Source organism: Cardiocondyla obscurior, linkage group LG01 (assembly GCF_019399895.1).
Source record: "Cardiocondyla obscurior isolate alpha-2009 linkage group LG01, Cobs3.1, whole genome shotgun sequence".
In the NCBI taxonomy this organism is placed as follows: Eukaryota; Metazoa; Arthropoda; class Insecta; order Hymenoptera; family Formicidae; genus Cardiocondyla; species Cardiocondyla obscurior.
Window position 1 is genome coordinate 11,958,396 of NC_091864.1, and position 17,659 is coordinate 11,976,054.

Below are 17,659 nucleotides of genomic sequence, written 5' to 3' on the forward strand. Positions count from 1 at the left end.
TAATATATACGCGGAGAGAGAAAAAGAGAGAGAAATACGTTATTTTATTGCTTCTTGAACGAAGACTGATATTTATCTATTGTGACATTTTTTTTACAATATCAATTATACATGCCGAGTAATTAATTACAATCTTATACATGCTTAAAAATCTCGATATTTACGAAACGTATATTTTAAATACAAAAAGTTGGAATACGTATAGAACGTGTGAAGGAAGCAGACAGAAACAAAGACTAATATAAAGTACTTTTCGCGCTATTATTCTGCTTTGAGAGTACTTTTCGATATTGATGAAACTAAAGTACGTCGACTCGAATAATTATTGAATTGAAGTCACAGCAGCATAATAATTTGAAAACGACGTTTGCTTCTTTTTAGAAAAACTTACTTCTCTTATTAGAGTTGAATACTGAAGTTCGTATTTCTTGATTGCCTTATAGTTGCAACAGGAAACTAAATTTCTTGAATGTTTGAAGGAAACTTTAAAAGACGTAGAAAGATTTAAATTTAAGTCTCTATTAATTGACGTCTGTTGAATATTTAACAACTTTATAATATTAATATTATTATCATTATTTTTTTATATTAAGTTAAAAAAAAAATTAATATCAGTAATATTATTCGCTGAAAATCGATAGCAGAGTGAGCTTTAATTCGAATACTTTAATCGAGAGCGTTCGAGACAGTCGCGTGAATCTCTCATGATCATATTTGCGCACAGCCTCGAGCGTTTTATCGGTTTAGAGGCAAACATCTTTTGTGGACCATAGAAAAATAGCTTTTCTAACGACGTTTTACCGTCAAAAGTAATAGTTTAGTCGTATATGTTTGTATTAATGCTATCATTGCTAGGATATTTTTTTAGATAATTTTCTGACAAATAAATGTATATAAAAAAAAAATTTTTTTTATGGATAAATTCGACGCAAGTACATGCATAAGTACATATATTATCGATTTAATAATTCGCATACATTTTGAAATGTAAATTTAATTATAAGCAAAAACATTTCAATTATCCTTGTCTTTTTGCTATGAAGAAGGGCGGGAAAAGAGAAGCACTTAGTTTCTCGCTTTAGATAGCTATACTCCTGCTTGGCATGCACACGCTTACGTAGGGAAGTTCGCATAATAGACCCTAATCCGAATCTAAATCTGAGCTTACGAGATAAACAGTCTATTAGGGAGAACGGGACGTTGCAGCAAACCCGCTCAAAATCTCCGGGGGACCGAGGGGGGAGAAAAGAGGGGGGTAACGGCAACATCAAAGATATCGGGTTGACGAGGAGAATCCCCGTGCTACCGCATCCCCGGTTTATAAAACGGGCGATACGGAGCCCTCTTGCAACAATCGTCAATCGCGAACAATCGGATTTGAACGAGCTTTTCTTGGAAAATCATCGCGAAAAGATTAAGCGACGGAGAGTCAGATGAGATTTCGAAGGGTCGTGTCGGTTTCGCGATGAAAAATTAATGGAAGGTCGATATATCACGCGAGAGACCGTGAATTCCGATATCATTGAATCGAAGGCGGATAAATCTATCTCCTTAAAGAATAAAAAAAAGGAAAAAAAAAAAAAAGAAAAATTAATTTAAATCTCTGGCTCTGACTTTTACTCTTATCAAAGTTTAGTTCTATTATAAATTGTGACGTAGGTCGTGATCCACGCGTTGATAAAATATTTACCTCGATGAATGAGAAATCCTCCATATTCTGTTTAATATCAAAGGTTATTTAATAATTACAGAAAGCCATGTAGGTGTTATCAAATTTACTGCTAATATACGCGTCGTAGGAGGTTAATGTCGTTGAATGGAGTAATTTCTTGTCGTTCTGTTACAAAGAGCTATTACCGCAGTCTCCGGAATCAGTCGAAGTTGCGAACGTAAATTTAGTTCGGAAACTTGCAGTGCTTGCGGTTGTTATTGATTACGCGTACAAAATAACCGAAGAAACCGTCATTACGATAAAGACATTTTATGAAGAAATATAAATATTTTAAAGTGGAACATCTTAATTTTTTTTTTTGTGCATTTATATTTTTATGTTCCACCGAATCTCTTTATTGATTACTAAAAACTTTTACTTCTTTTAGTCGAATTTTAATTAATAAATACTTATTAAATTCGTAAAATGGCATCGGACAACTGTAGCGTCTGTCCGATTATAATGAGGAGCTATAGTCGGAAGACTAATTTTAAGTATCCATTCAAAATGCCATTAAGGACCCCGTCTCGCGGCTCATTCGTACAGAACATTTCTGGGCACGGCGTATACCGAGCCATCAGCTAGTCGAGGGCGGTATGATTGACGAGCCCTTAAACGAAATGGGATTAATGCGCATACAAATTTTGGAGTCCCGTAGGAGTTCATCTCAACTCGTCGATAATAATTATTATTAATGATGAAATTAGTGGGCGGCCGCGTGCCGTTGATTTGTTCCCAAAGCGATTTGAGGAAAATCGAGAAACTGCTATTCTCTACGCGCAGCATATTTCTTACGAGACCCGTGTATAAAATTCAAATTACCCACAAATTAATCAGTAATTAATATTGTCCATGTAACTATGTACCTATTTAATTTGCAGATCAGATAAAACGACAGAGAAGGCAGGGGTAAAGCAAAATCAAAATTTGTTACTAAAACATATTTAACAAACTGCATTGAATTAATATTTGTATGTTAGAATTGCAAGTATTATTACATGATGTAATTAAAAAAAAAATTATTTTAGGTAATTAATTTGTATTTATAATACATTGTCTACATTTTCTCTCAGTAACAGTAATGTCTACAAGAGCACAACTAAAATTTTGTTAATAAAGAACGAGAAGTTTAATGTCGTATTTGTTTAACGTTTTGCGATATCTTTGATAACTTGTTAAGGAGGGCAATCGACGTCGGGGGGAGAGAAATAATTACGAATCTGAGGGGCTTCCGGACTTCAAAGGGCACAAGTAAAGTATTTCCCAGAAATGGAAATGTAAATAATGGCATAGGTACGCGCAAACGTCAAATTTTCCAGTCATTTTGCCAGTTATGCTTGTTAGAAATGAAATTGGCGTGCGGCCATATATCACACAAAGGAACTTCCACAAAACCGAAGAAACTCATGCGCCGTTGATTTGTGTACCGCACGCAGAATTCAGCAAAATGCACTCTGTAACTTTCAGAGCATACTGCTTGGGAAGCTGTTTCCACGGAAAATCATAGCTCATCGCGATTTCAAAGACGTAATCTTAGTTAGCGAACTATTTGCGGGCTCGAGAGCTCCTTCTTACACATCTTCCTGATTTAATATCTCGCCCGGCACTATCGTTATTTATAAAATTTCTGTTTTAGTAATCCAATTAAAGTTATCTCAATTTTAATTACCTAGTTACTGATTACAAGTGGTGGAGAACCCCATCGATTATCTCCATTTTATAGTATCTTTATTTTAATTAACGCTTAGACAATTTATTTACAAAATTACAAAATAAAAAAATTCGTAAAGTAATAATTTTTACATAAAAAAAAGAAAAGATTTTTATATTATTTTAAAATAATGACGTACAACATTTAATAAACGTTAAGTATTTATTTTCATCTATATTTATACAGGAAGATCCGATCTCAAAAATATGAGGTAGCAGTTTGCTTATGGAGGAAAGCTTTTTAAAGGAAGATCTCCTCTTAGCAGAAACTCGATTATATTATTCTCGCGAGACAGAAAACGAAGGAAATCCGTTCGAGGAAGGCTGGCATAATATAAGCTCGCTATTTCGCCATTCACGAATAGATTTGTTCGGGGTTTCGGAATGAGCTGAGAAATCGTCGCGAACGTTGAATTTTCTTCTATAAAACGCTCCCTAGGGAAAAAGGACGGATGCAGCCCCTCTCCGCTACGAAGGGTGGAATCGGTTTCTCGGATTTTACGAACTTTCGACTGATAACTTGCTTCTTTACTTTCTGTCTCTTTCTTTCTTTACTTCTCCCCATTCTTTTTCAACTTTCCTCTTTCACGTTCTTTTTCGCGTCCCTTTCTAAGACGTTTGACGGAACTTAGAATATAAACGAGCCGCAACTCCTCATCGGTACGTCAACTCGAGTGCTAGGTGTGGGATGATAGATTGACTCTTTCGACGACACCGCGAAAATATATAAATGCATAACCTTTGAAAGGCTAAACCTGCTAAACTAACGGGTTTATCGGAACGATCTTGGTAAAATAACTTTAATTATAAAAATTATAAAAAAAATTTTTTTTTCCCTTTTTTAATATTACTAGAAGAAACCGTGCGCATTTTCACGTGCACTATTTTTCGAAAGGTTTTAATTACAAACTACGAAAAAAAAATTATGCAACTTACCAATCTGCATGAACTTCAGCGGAGTTGTAGAGTTCTGCCGGTGACTGTAACATAAAAAGGAAAATATTAATGTAGACATGCCAATAGTTAACAAGATTAATAAAAGAAAAAAGGTAAAAGTTTTTTTTTTAATAAAGATTTTATTTAAAAAATTTATGCTTACCTAAGAGTTGCTCCGCTGATGCAGGATACCCGTCCCGGGCCTGCTCCTCCTCTCACAATAGATGGAACGTGTCGAGCCATCCTTCCGCGCACTAGACACTCGCGTGAGCCGCGACTGTGAATCTACAATCGCGAGAACAATTTATTAAACACTGTCTTTCGCGCGTTTTATACGACACTCCCGTTTTAATAAAATCGTACAATAAATTCACTCGCTCGATTACTTTTCGATTTTCGCGAAAAAACGACCGACGAACCGGCTGCGGTTCGTTTAATTACTAATGTCGGCGATAACGGCACTATAATTTCTGTAACAAAAAAAAGATATAAAATGGAAATTAGTGACATGCTGCAAATGAAGTCAGTCTTAAAAAACAAATTCATTTAATGTTTATGCGTAATTTTTTTTTCTTTCTTTTGATATAATTTAAAATTAGAAATTTTTGTAAATTATTAAGGAAGAGGTTGCCGGAATTGTTATGCACGAGACAGAAATAAATGCGTTATTTCCACGTGTTTCAGGTCGATTTTGGTGACGTTTTCATACCGTCTGACTTGAAGGTACCGAAATTGCAAGTACTTCCTGAATTTTCGAGATTGGCGCACGGCCTCCGCAGCGGCAACATCAGTATTCTAGACAGCAAAACGATCTATATTCCAAATTTGCATTACGACGGTGGCGGACCGGATGCTTACTTCTGGGTAGGCAATGGCTCAGAACCCAGCCGTTTTGGTATCAAGGTTCCCAACGAACAAGACAAGTTAGTTGTAACACACGTACTTTAAAATAATTAATTAATTATTTAACTTACTATTTTTTTTTTTAATAAAATAAAAGCTGCAGAATTTCGATCGCCTTATAAAAATTATACGAGGAATAAATACTAGAGATACTATTGTATAATTAAGTTTTATACATTTGTTTTTGTTAAGCCTCTGGACTTGCATACTTTAATGTAGATAATTTTTTATTCTGTTTAATTTATTGAGACTATTATTGATATTATCTGTTTCACTGGCAGATTGGTACCATTAAGAGCGTATCAAGGAGAGGACATTGAGATCGTCTTACCGGGAAATTTGACGGTGTACGACATCAACTGGCTCGCGGTGTGGTGCGTCGAATATAGACATAATTTCGGGCACGTTCTAATTCCAAAGGACCTCGACGTTCCTCCGGCTCTTGGCCAGACGAAAATTACGGTAAACCAAAATGAGTTCTCCAATCCACCAGCCTGATACACCCCAAAACTTTCCTTACGTACCCTCATTAACGTTTACTATGAAATGATAATATACGTGGCTTTGCTCTTTGATATACACGATGAAAAGCCTTGCTTTGATAGAGACGAATTAAATACACTGTGAAGAGGGACGTTTGCTTCTTTATATGATAAAATGCACGTGGTCGTCAATATTTGTGTTAATAAAAATCGTGCTGGCAAGGTTCTTACCTTTAGTTACTTTTAAACAACAGTACAACAATTTTTTAAAGCCAAATTAAATCGAGAACGCGAGTTTTACTTCGAGAAAATTTTTTTTGGTGATATAGTAAAACTATTATCACGTTTGTTGTTCAAATTTAATTACTATTTTCTCTTTAATAATACGATTGTTGATTTTAAATTGGAATAGCCGCCGTGGTGGTATAATCCAGTAAGTAAAACGTGATGCGCGCGTTTTGTCATATAGATCATAGATTCTTGTAATAAAGTATAACAGATTACATATTTCTATTTTTTCAGACGAGTAGCACACCGACGCCTAAGGTGAACAACTGTAAAGAGATGCTAAATGGACGTGTGCAAGTACAATGGCAGTTGAAAGGCGATGATGTGCAGATTCGACTCTCAGGGCGCATCAAGGATGATCAATACGTAGCGTTCGGGTTATCGGGTGTGGACGGCAAGTCCGAGATGATCGGCGGCGACGTCGCCGTGATCGGATACAATAAGAGAATTGGCAAGTTCTTTGCCGATGATTACTACATGTCGTCTCTATCTCAATGCGATGGTATAAGGGGTGTATGTCCCGATGAGAGGATTGGCGGAAGGAACGATGTGGTGTTTTTACATGGGGAAAGAAAAAATGGCATAACAACGGGTATGATAAATATATAATACATAAAATTTATAGTAAACTAGTTATTAAATGCTACTTGTGATTTTCAGTGTGATAAGTAGTATAGTATATCAATTATTTTTAGATATATTTGCATTAATTTGAGTATTTCTTGTATATTAAATAAGTTAAGATAAATATAAAACAAAAATTATCATTGATGTGTGATAATTGATTTCAATTGTAGTTACGTATACACGCCCAATGAGAACCAACGAGCCAGAGAAGGATAGGATGATTCCGGAAAGAGAAACTAGTGTGATCGCTGCCATTGGACTTCTGAATTCGCGGGGCGAAGCAAATGCTCATGAAGCATCCGATAAGACTACCGAAGATATTCGTATTGATTTTACATCGAGAAATGTTCACGACTGTACAAACTCTTTGTATAATATTCCGGATGAACCTGATATTGAGCCCTGGACGCCGGCCGTTATCGTCGATAAGAATATTTTTAATGCAAGAATTGGACCGACTGGTTCGAAAAAAGGATATACACGAATTACAGGTATTACAACATTTGTATTAACTTTTAGAATTATAGTGTTTTAAGACCGAAATTAATTGATAATTTTTATTACAATTTAGGTACACCCTCTTGGGGCATTGCATGGTACATCAATGGTTTATTGATCCCAGAGATAACGGTTGAGCGAGGAAAAACTTATACCTTTATTGTGGAGGGTGGAAATGATTCTTCCAATCGCGCTAGGTAAGTTGCATTTTTATTTGCGATAATATTTTTCAAAATATGTATGTATATGCAATGCAATGTTAAATCAAAATCTGTATTCAATACCTCCAATACAACAGTGAATTGTTCTAATACCTCTTCGATATAATAGGTACCATCCATTCTACATAACTGACAGTTCGGAAGGTGGTCTAGGACAAAATTCAGAGAGAGAGACTGACGAAAAAGTATTTGCTGGTGTAGGACGCGATTCTCAGGGATATCTTTTCCCGACTGCAGCTGGTCGTTATTGCGAATGGACCCGTACTACAGTAGATAATCCGGATAATTACAAGACGTTTAAAAGCTTCTTTGAGACGCTTGAACTTAAATGTGACGAGGGTGAGCCTGCTAAACTTATATGGACCGTGGAAGAAGATACTCCAGACTTAGTTTATTATCAGGTACGAATTTATGAAGAAAAATCAATTTTTAAACAATCTGCAAATATTATATATATAACTTTATCTTGTTCAGTGTTTTACGCACAAACATCTGGGTTGGAAAATTCATGTCGTTGACTTCGGGTCCCAAAGAAGCATTAACGGCATCAGTCAAGTTTTACTTGCATTTACAACATTTATGGTGTCCATCATTACACTTTTATTCTTGAGATGAATTATTGGGTTTTCTTTTTGCAACGCGGAACAGTAGGAGACAAAGCAACGTGGAAATAACAAATGGCAAAGATGACGACGAAAACTGATCGATTTAAGATGATTACGAAATCTTCAATAATGTACACACGATTGTTAAATCGACGAAACACATACAAGGTTGTATGAAAGTATTTAGTACGTAAGATCTACTTGTAAGGTAAAAGATTAGCAAAATATTTTTAAGACCTATCAGATTCAATATTTCATATTATATATATATATGAGATATATATTATATATAATATATATATATATACATACATATACACACAAATACACGTATACACGTATACACATATACATATATGAATATGGACGCAAAATTTCCATACTCTGACAAAATCGAGCTGACAATAATAATGGTTAGTGGATAACCGATAAAATTCCGACAATAATCTTAATCGGGACTGAGCAACCAATGAAATTCTGACAATAATTATAATCAGAGTTGAGTAATCAATGAAATTTGGACAATAACGAACAACTGTTCATTATTAGGGAGAGAAAATGTCAAAATAATATTTGGGGACGAGCTGATTAGCACGTAATTATAGATATAAATTTGATGCGAAGAAATGGAGATGCATCAGCATGTACAATGTAAATTTTGCACAAAACTATAGTTGATCTTAATATAACTTTAAATCGCGATGATAATACGTAAGAAATACATTTATAAATGCTGTCGACTGGACAATAATACGTAGAATAGTCAATCGAGGAAAAAAGAAAGAGAGAAACAAATGTGAATTATGTACAAGAAAGTAAAGAAAAAGTAAATACTTAAGGGTGATGTGCAAGTTACAAACTATCCCTTATGTGTGGTAACAATGCTGTCATATGTATATACTATAGAGTGGACCTTCCTAAAACGGAATGAAAGTATAAAATGTGCCTTGGGTACAGATAATAAATGTCTTTAATTACAAGGATTAGGACCCACTCGGCAAAAGGACACCGTCTAGTACTTTGGAACTGGTCTCTTGTGCGTAAAGCGTGTCGCATCAATAAAGCTATGACTTATGTCTAATAAAGAAAGGTATTATAGATAAAAATAATTTCTTGAAATGTTCAATCATACAATATCAGTTCTAATTATGTTTCTGTACGTTGATATAACAATAATTGTTAAGCAATGCATTTGCGTATATATCGCGAGTCGCAAAAATAACTTCTACAACAAGTAAAATAAAAAAAGGAAACATAAAATTATCAAAAAATATCAAAAGTCTGTGGCGAATATCTTATAGACGTAACTATAAATATTGCAAAATGTGCAAGGGATATAAAAGATTTACAACCAAGAGAAATCAGCGGAATACATAATCAATTTAGGGTAGAGAATTTAATGTAACATTTTTCGCGTGTTAATGTCAAGTTTTAAGTGTGTGTCCAGCTCCTAAGTGCCGGGGTGTCCACGAAATTCGCAGCAGTAAATTCTTTGCGATTTAACCGCTTATCGCACGAAGACCAGTCTGTGTTTAATTTACATATGTATATACAAGTATCATACATATACCAAACATTCTTTGAAACTTACACTAGCTTTACTAAGATGGAGAAGTTAAAAAAGGAGAAGCGTATATGTAAGAACTCGTATTAATTACCATAAGTAAATGATAATAAGAATGTTCAATCAATGTTTGTGTTGCTGAGGTTTCGATACGACAATACTTGAGAATGATCTCGCTCAATAACGAGATTTTTGCTCGAGACGTAGGCTATACCGCTATATTTTTCATTCATTTATTTTTCTTTTTTTTCTAAGGAAACCGTAAGAAAGTAACAGATATAGTCTGTAAGTGGATAGAATAACTTGTAGGACGAAACTCCTACTTCTGTGACGGACAAAGATGACAATAATAAATGATCAACTTACGGGATTTACAATAAAGCGGACTGCTCCTAGAAAAGACAGTTTCTTTTTTTAAATCAACTATAATCGAAGCTCACAAATTTACGAATTACATGTGTACGAATCAATCATTCGCCCATATAAATGTATGAGACAAATTATAAGCCATATATTATTCTGCAATAAAACATAAGTCGTAAGTCGCGTAGGTGAAGTGTTCCATTCGCATGATGTATATGTACAGATAATATATAGACAATAACATATAGATAAATATATCGTTCGTAGTGTGAGTACAAATAAAATTTTACAAAAATTTTATTTTAACAAAGAAATTACGTAAAAAACAAAAAATGTTAAATAAGTTTCCGCCTTTTTAAAATTCAAGTACTTACTAATAATAATTTTTTTTTTTTTTATCTTTTTCTAAGTAATCTAAATCATTATTTTTCTATAAATTTTTAAATACTCAGATCTATTTGCTCAGAGTTAGTTAATTCTTTCTTTCAACTTTTTATTTTGTCGAACAATTTTATTTTTCCAGGAGCAGCCCTGTCACATCCCAAGTTGTTAGTTTATAAGGAACAAATAATAGCTTAGGTGCTAAAGAAACTTTTTCGGCTATATTACTGTACATTAATACATATAAAAAGAGGAAAAATAAAACGTATTTATGGAAACGCCTCTGAAGACTAAATTCAAAATATTAGTCATCTGAGGCACAGCATGCGAACGGTTACCGTCAATGTTGTACAGTTTCAAACGTGATTTTGAATTGTTAGTGGTACTTTTAGCATGTAACATTTACAACTCTAGATCTATCTTTGAATTAATATAACTAAAATGGTCTACTTATAAGCTTCCATCCATGCACGATTACTACATAAGACACATGAAATGACAGAGGGTGCGGTAAGATAGAATGAAACTTATCGCGTTATCATGTACGAATGCAATTTACGCAATTTTCCATAAGCGAATTCCAATGAATACTAAATATACATATAATCGTACGATAGATTTTACAAAAAAGTTTTGGAATGACGTCTTAGTACATCTTTTATTGCGTTTTAATTGCAATGTTTTTTTAGATTTTATATATTTTTCCAAATTTACATTTACATGGAAACATTATGAACGATGTTACAACTTTGACTCCGAAATAATTCTATAATCATTTTATAATATTATTAATTTAAGGGCATTGATGTACTTCTATTAGCAGTTATTAGAAAGTTTTTGTAATATTGTATTGCAAAAACTTTCTAAATACATTACATTCATTTTATCACAATTGTTAGGAGCCAAGTTTTGTAATTAATGTGAATTCATTGTAAGTTAGTATCGACGCTTATTACTTTAAATTTTGATCGCATTTTATCAGCGTTTGACACGTGCAAAATTAACAAGATATTGCAAAAATCTCTTACTATGTCTATTTTTTTGCACGATTATTATATACGTTTCAAAACTGTACAACTAGCTTTGTATACGCGCAGACTAATATTTCAGACAATATATTATAAAAACGATCGCTTTAAGTACGAACGGTCTTGTAACTTCTCGGTAAGGGGAATAAATAGCTGTAAGAGAGTTTGAGATAAAAATTATTTTAAAGTTTGTATTAAGCAAGGAACGAAGTGTTATTAATATATACGGAACGAGTCGAATCATACCGCATTTAATACTTTTGCAAGTATTACACCCCGCAAAAGCTTATTTTGCGGTGTATGAAGTAAGTAATTTTGAAACGGTTGCAACAACATCAGAATTAATTGTAGATATTTTTCTTCCATACTATATTATATATGCATCTCTTTTTTCAAAAACAAATATGCATTAATTAACTTCGTAATAAAAAAGGGGAGTAAGAAAGAAAATATGAATTATTTAAATGAAAATTTCTATAATTTTTACCTAACTTTTTTTTTATTAATTTAGATCGAATTAATTCATGTTACATTTCATGTTCTAACTTTGCTAATTTTCTCAAGTATTATGGGTCAAATATTAATAAAAAAGAGGTTTAATAAACGCCCGTTGATGTTGATGTATCCAATTTCTAAAAAAAAATCTCACAAAAATTGGTGATCTCATGGAGAAAATTTCGTAAACAAGGTACTTATTTTTAAGAGTTTGTTTAAAAAATATGTCGTTCCGCATATGAAAAATGCATCTGTATTGAAGAAAGTCTTACGTAGCAAATGAAAGTATTAGCTGGCAAGTAAAAATTGATCGTCTTGTAAGACCAGCGCGTGCGTGTCGAATTGTATCCAAGGAACGTTAAAATTGTCAACCCTTTTGTTTCTCTTCAGCATTTACGTGTTAGGATAGTTTAACTAACAACTAACTCTACTAATCGTCTAATCATTATTATAAACATCCTATCCAAGACACTCGTTTATCTCCTATTTCAAACAGACGCACGAGATACGAATTTAAATTTGACAAAGTTCACGAGAATGACGAAAAATTTTTGATGCGACATCCTTCTTTCACCACCAGGATGCCAATGCTAAATAACACCGTGCTAAAGAATGGGAAATAACGAATTTCTTGTGTGCTTGAATCTGACAAATATATCATTCAACATATTCCTTTAATTAATTTCAAGTAATTACGAACAACGTAAGTGGCTGAAAAAATATCTAAAGGCGTCCAAAGAAATTCCCTTTAAATATTTAAATGTGTCGTGGACGTATACTCACCGTCAGAAGTGGCGTTCGTGGTGCTGCGACAGCAACTAGCGTACGTGGTCTTGGCGTGGTGTGCGTCGAATCTCACACGAAGCGCGCGCGTAGATGTGTCGCGTGGCATCGGTCACAGAGGACTGAGGGAGAACGCGGCCTACTACACCTCCCCGCACTCGGCGGCCGAGAGTGGGGGAAGTCACGTACGCCAGCCGCCGTCGCCGCTCGTCGCAGCAAATGCCATATCTGCCTTTCAGTGTACAATATAACATTTTGAAGTCTTCTGAGATCTCGTTGTCTTTTGGCGCAGTTAAGATTTAACTTTTTTGTGTCTTCGAGCCTCCAGTTCATGTATCGAGATGAAAGTTCACATCTGTTTTTTCTATATACGCATTAGAGAAAATTATTCTAAATGACATCGTAGCTATTTATTCATTCTGAAATAAGTTTGTCTAGAGATTATTAAGATATCAATGCTCATGATTTTATTGTCGCGAGCATCACGTAAAAAAAAAACATTTAAAAAGAAGTCAATCCTTACTGTTTAAATCGTAATTTGACATATCTCGTAAAATAAAAAAGTTGGTCAACGTCGATCATTGAACGCACGAGCGTCGTTCAAATTTCAATTGTTTAGTAGATAGGGATCTTTGTCGAATGTTAATTTTCTTTATATAGTCTATATGTAATTACCATATAAATGTTTCTCTCAATTAATTTGTAGCGTTATTTAGAAGGCGCACGCGTCCGATCATCGAAATCAAAGCCATGCGCGTCCGAAAAAATGGAAATTTTGAAAAGAAGACTGCTCTCATTTCTCGATAGAAGATTGTTCTCTTTGACAATAGAATAGAAAAAAATAATGAGCTGTATTACTTGTTCTTTAATGTATGTACGTACGATATTCTTTTACATTTCTATGAAGTGTACCATTTTTTATTTTTAGCAATTTGACAATTCCGTATACATTTACAGTTTTTCGTTGTCGTGTGTAAATTTATTAATCGAGATACGCAATTAGAAGTATCTATCAACTGTAAAATCGAGTTCTAAGTGTCGCTACGAAATGTTTTTCAGGATATTCTATTTTTTTACGTGCTATGAGTTTTGTCACATGTTTCACACATTAAGCTTAATGGCTTTGATAGCGCCACATTTATGAATAATTGGGTAAAAAGAGCATATCTAAGTAATCACGAAGTATATGATATATTATGATTACGAATTATTAAACATTGTATCAAATTTTATATTCACTTCTTGTGGTTGACAATAAACTGGTTTTATAAAAAAAAAAAAGATACCTTAAAGATTATACATTTCATGAAAGGCCAGCAAGCTCTTGATCGATATAAATACCATGTCACTGTACAAGTAGGTTTATACAGTAATATTTTACATATATTCAAACTTTATTTCGGATATCCCCAAGGATCCTTCTTTTGGTCCATTAATACAAGAGAAGATTCACAGATCTTTTTTAATATCTCACGTAATCTTTCTTTCGAAAAAACCTATAAAAATAAATATATTAATATTCGTTCTTTTTTTAAATTTATATTTATATAAGTTGTAATAGTTATTTTGCTATTTATACGTACTTTATATAACTGATGTTGTTCAGACGTAAGTATATCAGCCAATTGAATGCAATCGTCATGTTCATTCATTTGAGACATAACCGAATGCAACAAAAGTGTGACTTTTGGAATGCAAAGCTCACGTAGTTTTTCCAATTGATGTTCTCTAAGTTCATCTTCGGCTGTGCAGGGCTCGTCGTTATTACTCTTTGAATCCACGAGCCAGCCGCCGTCAGGAAATAATAAAACGTTAAATAATAATTGTTTCACAGCCTGAAAAGTAAACACTTTAATATTTTTTATTTTACGCGCGTTACAATATGCGCTTATATTTTATATGTACCTTTGTGTGATGCTGCATCGTAGATTTCCATCTTTCTAATTCAGAATTGTACTGAGTTTTTCTGTGATCATATGCAACTTTTTCTGTAAACGTGGCATATGTCGGTAACTCTTCTGGGGGTATAGGTTTACCATGATGATAGTGCGAGAACCATTCACTGAAACCTTCCTGAGCATCAAGGTATGTTTTATAACAAAGATATTCTCTTATCGATGCAGCTGCTTTTTTGGATAAATTATTAGTTATCGTAAGACTCGCGAGTGTGCAATCCATAGACGGATATTCAGTTATAACTGATTCGATCGAATCTGCTGGGATCTACATAACAAAAATACAACAATTTAATCATTTATCAATAAAAGCAATTCATGGCAGAATTATTTATAAACTGTTAAGAGATACAAGAAAAATGTATATAATAAATTAGTAAAAATATTTTCAGTTTTTACCTTGTTAAATGCTTTCCGCGCCGCATCAATTTTTTCGTTAGTCAAGAAGTATCTAATGAGCGCATTTGTTTGCCGTAAAGCTTCTTCTCTTTGACTTTGATAAAAAATCAACCAATCCAGACCGTTAATTTTCTCCATGTCCGCTTTGGTGATAGTTCCTTTCAAATCCGTTGGATCAGATTCTAAATTTTTTTTACGTATATTTTCCACTACTAATTTTGTAATTGCTTCTACATTCAAGTTTGCCTTTTCTGCTGCGTGTAAACATTGCTTGCGTTGTTCATAGTCTGTAACATTCTCTAAATAAGAAGCATATTTGGTTATTTGATACTCTTGAGGTAACGTAGCTGTGTAGAATGCGATTAAAATTGGATCGCCTATTTCAATAAGAACACAAACATATGCCAGCAGTACTTTGTCTTCTACTTTATTCTTTGTACTTTTCCCAATTTGTCTGAAGAATAGTATTAAATGTGCTAAAAATCTGAGAAACTGCGAATCACATGCACCAGAATCCACCATTTTTTCAATCTCTTCCATCAATTTTGGTATTTGATCCAATATTATATATTTTTGAATTAAATGATCAGGTGTGTTGGACTGAGCACGTATTATCGGATTTTTTGATGCATGCAATTCTTTGAAGGCATCTTCTAATGAGATTTCATTTTTCCAATATTCTTCGGGCATAACCGTATATATTTTTACCATCATTAATCTTAGTGCCGATTCGACTTTGATATCTAAAAGGCTCTTCGCATATGCCCACAATGCATCTTGCCAAGACGAGGCTATTTGTAGAAGTAATTGAACGTTGCCACAAAGGCTTGCGTATATGCCACGATAGAATATACCTGCGCAAAAAAAATTTAGATTCTTTATATACATAAATAGTTCAATTTATAATATAATATAAAAATTAAATTAATAAAAAATTATTTAAGATTTTAGAATATTTAGAAATTTTAATAAAAATTATAATTGTAATTTTTTTGATTTATTAATAATATATATTTCGATAATATTAAATTATATTAGTTACCTATGCGTTTATCTTGAGATAATTCCCAAGCACACAATTTCCAAAGACTTCTATTAGGATTCCCTTCGATTGGTAATTTAGTGTCTGTTAACGGATTACTGTAATTTGGATCGTGATTAGGAATCCATCCTAGTAAAGATGCTGCTCTCCAAGGTTGACCACAGTGTATGGCTAAAGCTTGTGCTTTTTGAAGACGTCCACAACGTACCTGTATATGATATGTATACATGTAAAATGTATTTCTTTCCAAAATTTTTTTGTTTTGTATTAAAAAATTGATATAAATTACAATAAATATAAAAAATAATTATCTCAGTTTAAAATAATAGTTGATATCAGAGCTGTAAAAAAAAGTAATCACTACTTATACAGCTCTGATTGATATATACCTCTATAAACATTCTTTTTTCAAGTCTAGCATCATCTTCTCTATCCAGATCATGTAATGGTCTACCCTCTCGTATTGGTGCATCAGGATCTAAGGAAGAAACTAATGGTCTAGATGAGCTAAATGTAATTCCTAAATTCTGATTGTGCAACTGATGAACTGTATTTTCCCAAGCTACTGTTTTATCAGTAAAGAGCTCCACAGATGGGTATTTATTTGCTTGATCAAGAGCATTTTTTTCTAACCAGTCAATAATTAATTGGTATTCCCTGATGTAGGTTTCAGACTTGTATAAATTTTCTATAACATCTTTCTCAGAGATATAATTATTGTTAACAAGTCCATCTTGTTCCATTTGAGTAGACAAGCCAGCACTGCTTATACGATTCTGATAAAGACAATATATCAGCCTCCATGTGTTCCTCTCACTTTCCAAGGAAATTTCTTCTTCTGCTATTTCTGTATTCTCAACTTTTGATTGCATACCTAATCAAACCATAGTTCTGTTTAATATTTATATTACAAAAAAAACATAATATATTTTATATTTATTTCGATACCTCTCATTATGTCCAACGTGACAGTACAGTTCTGTATGAAGCCTGCAACAGTGTCAAAAACCTGTGCCTCTGAAAAATGCGCTTGGATGCTGAGCAAAAAGTCGTTGTAGAGCTTGGCTTTAGTCTCGCGCCACGGCTCGTTAGCTTTCAAAATTGCCCCGGTTGCTGTGCTATCTTCCATCATTTCCTTGATGGTGATGTCGTTTTTCTCCGAGCGTACCATTATGTCGCGGATTTCGTGGGGCGCAAGGGTTAACGAGAGGTCGATATCCATGTTGTAAGACTTGGCCGATTTGAAGCCGGAGGTTCGGTCGGCCAACCCCGGACTTTGAGTGTCATTGAGCGTTTGTCTGCTATCGTCGATGTCTCTTCGCGACTGACCAGACGCGTGCAATGATATCCTCTTCGGGGTAGTGCTTCGTTGACCACTTAACCTTAACAATGTTCGCCGCTGGCTATTCTGCTGGTTTAGCAGGCGAATTGACTGATCGAGATTTTCCTTAATGTTGGTTAACGATTCCATCTTTCACCTGTTACGGGCCGACAGGAAATTTCGGCTCGATGGTGAACCGAAAAGTTAAAAACGCCACGCGAAAGAGAGGTTATATCGAACAAACAAACACGCCGGTAAGCGCGCTGAAGCACTCGAATACGGTGCCATACAGTGCTGCCAATACTCGACAACGTTATTTTTCTGAGACACCAAGAACGTAGAAATTT

The 17,659-nt window shown here is 34.0% G+C and overlaps 2 protein-coding genes across 7 annotated transcripts in view; one reads left to right on the plus strand and one right to left on the minus strand.

Moving 5' to 3' along the window:
- Window positions 1–11,767, plus strand: part of LOC139106006 (protein Skeletor, isoforms B/C) — a 54,885-nt gene extending 43,118 nt beyond the window's left edge. For 5 of the 6 annotated variants that reach the window (XM_070662465.1, XM_070662473.1, XM_070662456.1 and 2 more), the window contains 8 exons: window positions 5,042–5,280; window positions 5,542–5,722; window positions 6,155–6,175; window positions 6,265–6,622; window positions 6,828–7,148; window positions 7,229–7,352; window positions 7,486–7,777; window positions 7,851–11,767. In XM_070662465.1, coding sequence (XP_070518566.1) covers window positions 5,042–5,280; window positions 5,542–5,722; window positions 6,155–6,175; window positions 6,265–6,622; window positions 6,828–7,148; window positions 7,229–7,352; window positions 7,486–7,777; window positions 7,851–7,991 — 1,677 coding nt within the window. In that variant the 3' untranslated portion in view covers window positions 7,992–11,767. The remainder of the gene's footprint in view (window positions 1–5,041; window positions 5,281–5,541; window positions 5,723–6,154; window positions 6,176–6,264; window positions 6,623–6,827; window positions 7,149–7,228; window positions 7,353–7,485; window positions 7,778–7,850) is intronic. The other variant, XM_070662488.1, reaches the window with a different exon arrangement.
- A 2,114-nt stretch (window positions 11,768–13,881) lies between these two features.
- Window positions 13,882–17,655, minus strand: Nup107 (nuclear pore complex protein Nup107). The gene is made up of 7 exons (XM_070662414.1): window positions 16,940–17,655; window positions 16,381–16,865; window positions 15,992–16,199; window positions 14,950–15,803; window positions 14,501–14,818; window positions 14,179–14,430; window positions 13,882–14,091 (listed from the first exon to the last, which is right to left on the minus strand). The coding sequence occupies exons 1-7, from the start codon at window positions 17,460–17,462 to the stop codon at window positions 13,990–13,992; spliced, it is 2,742 nt and encodes a 913-aa protein (XP_070518515.1). The 5' UTR covers window positions 17,463–17,655; the 3' UTR covers window positions 13,882–13,989.
- Between the last annotated feature and the right edge of the window lie 4 nt (window positions 17,656–17,659).

Coding starts and splice junctions, on each gene's coding strand:
- Nup107 (XM_070662414.1), bottom strand. CDS start 17,462: ATGGAATCGTTAACCAACATTAAGGAAAATCTCGATCAGTCAATTCGC. Junction 16,200..16,380: donor AAAAAAGAATGTTTATAGAG/GTATATATCAAT, acceptor TATCATATACAG/GTACGTTGTGGACGTCTTCA. Junction 14,092..14,178: donor AACAACATCAGTTATATAAA/GTACGTATAAAT, acceptor TTATTTTTATAG/GTTTTTTCGAAAGAAAGATT.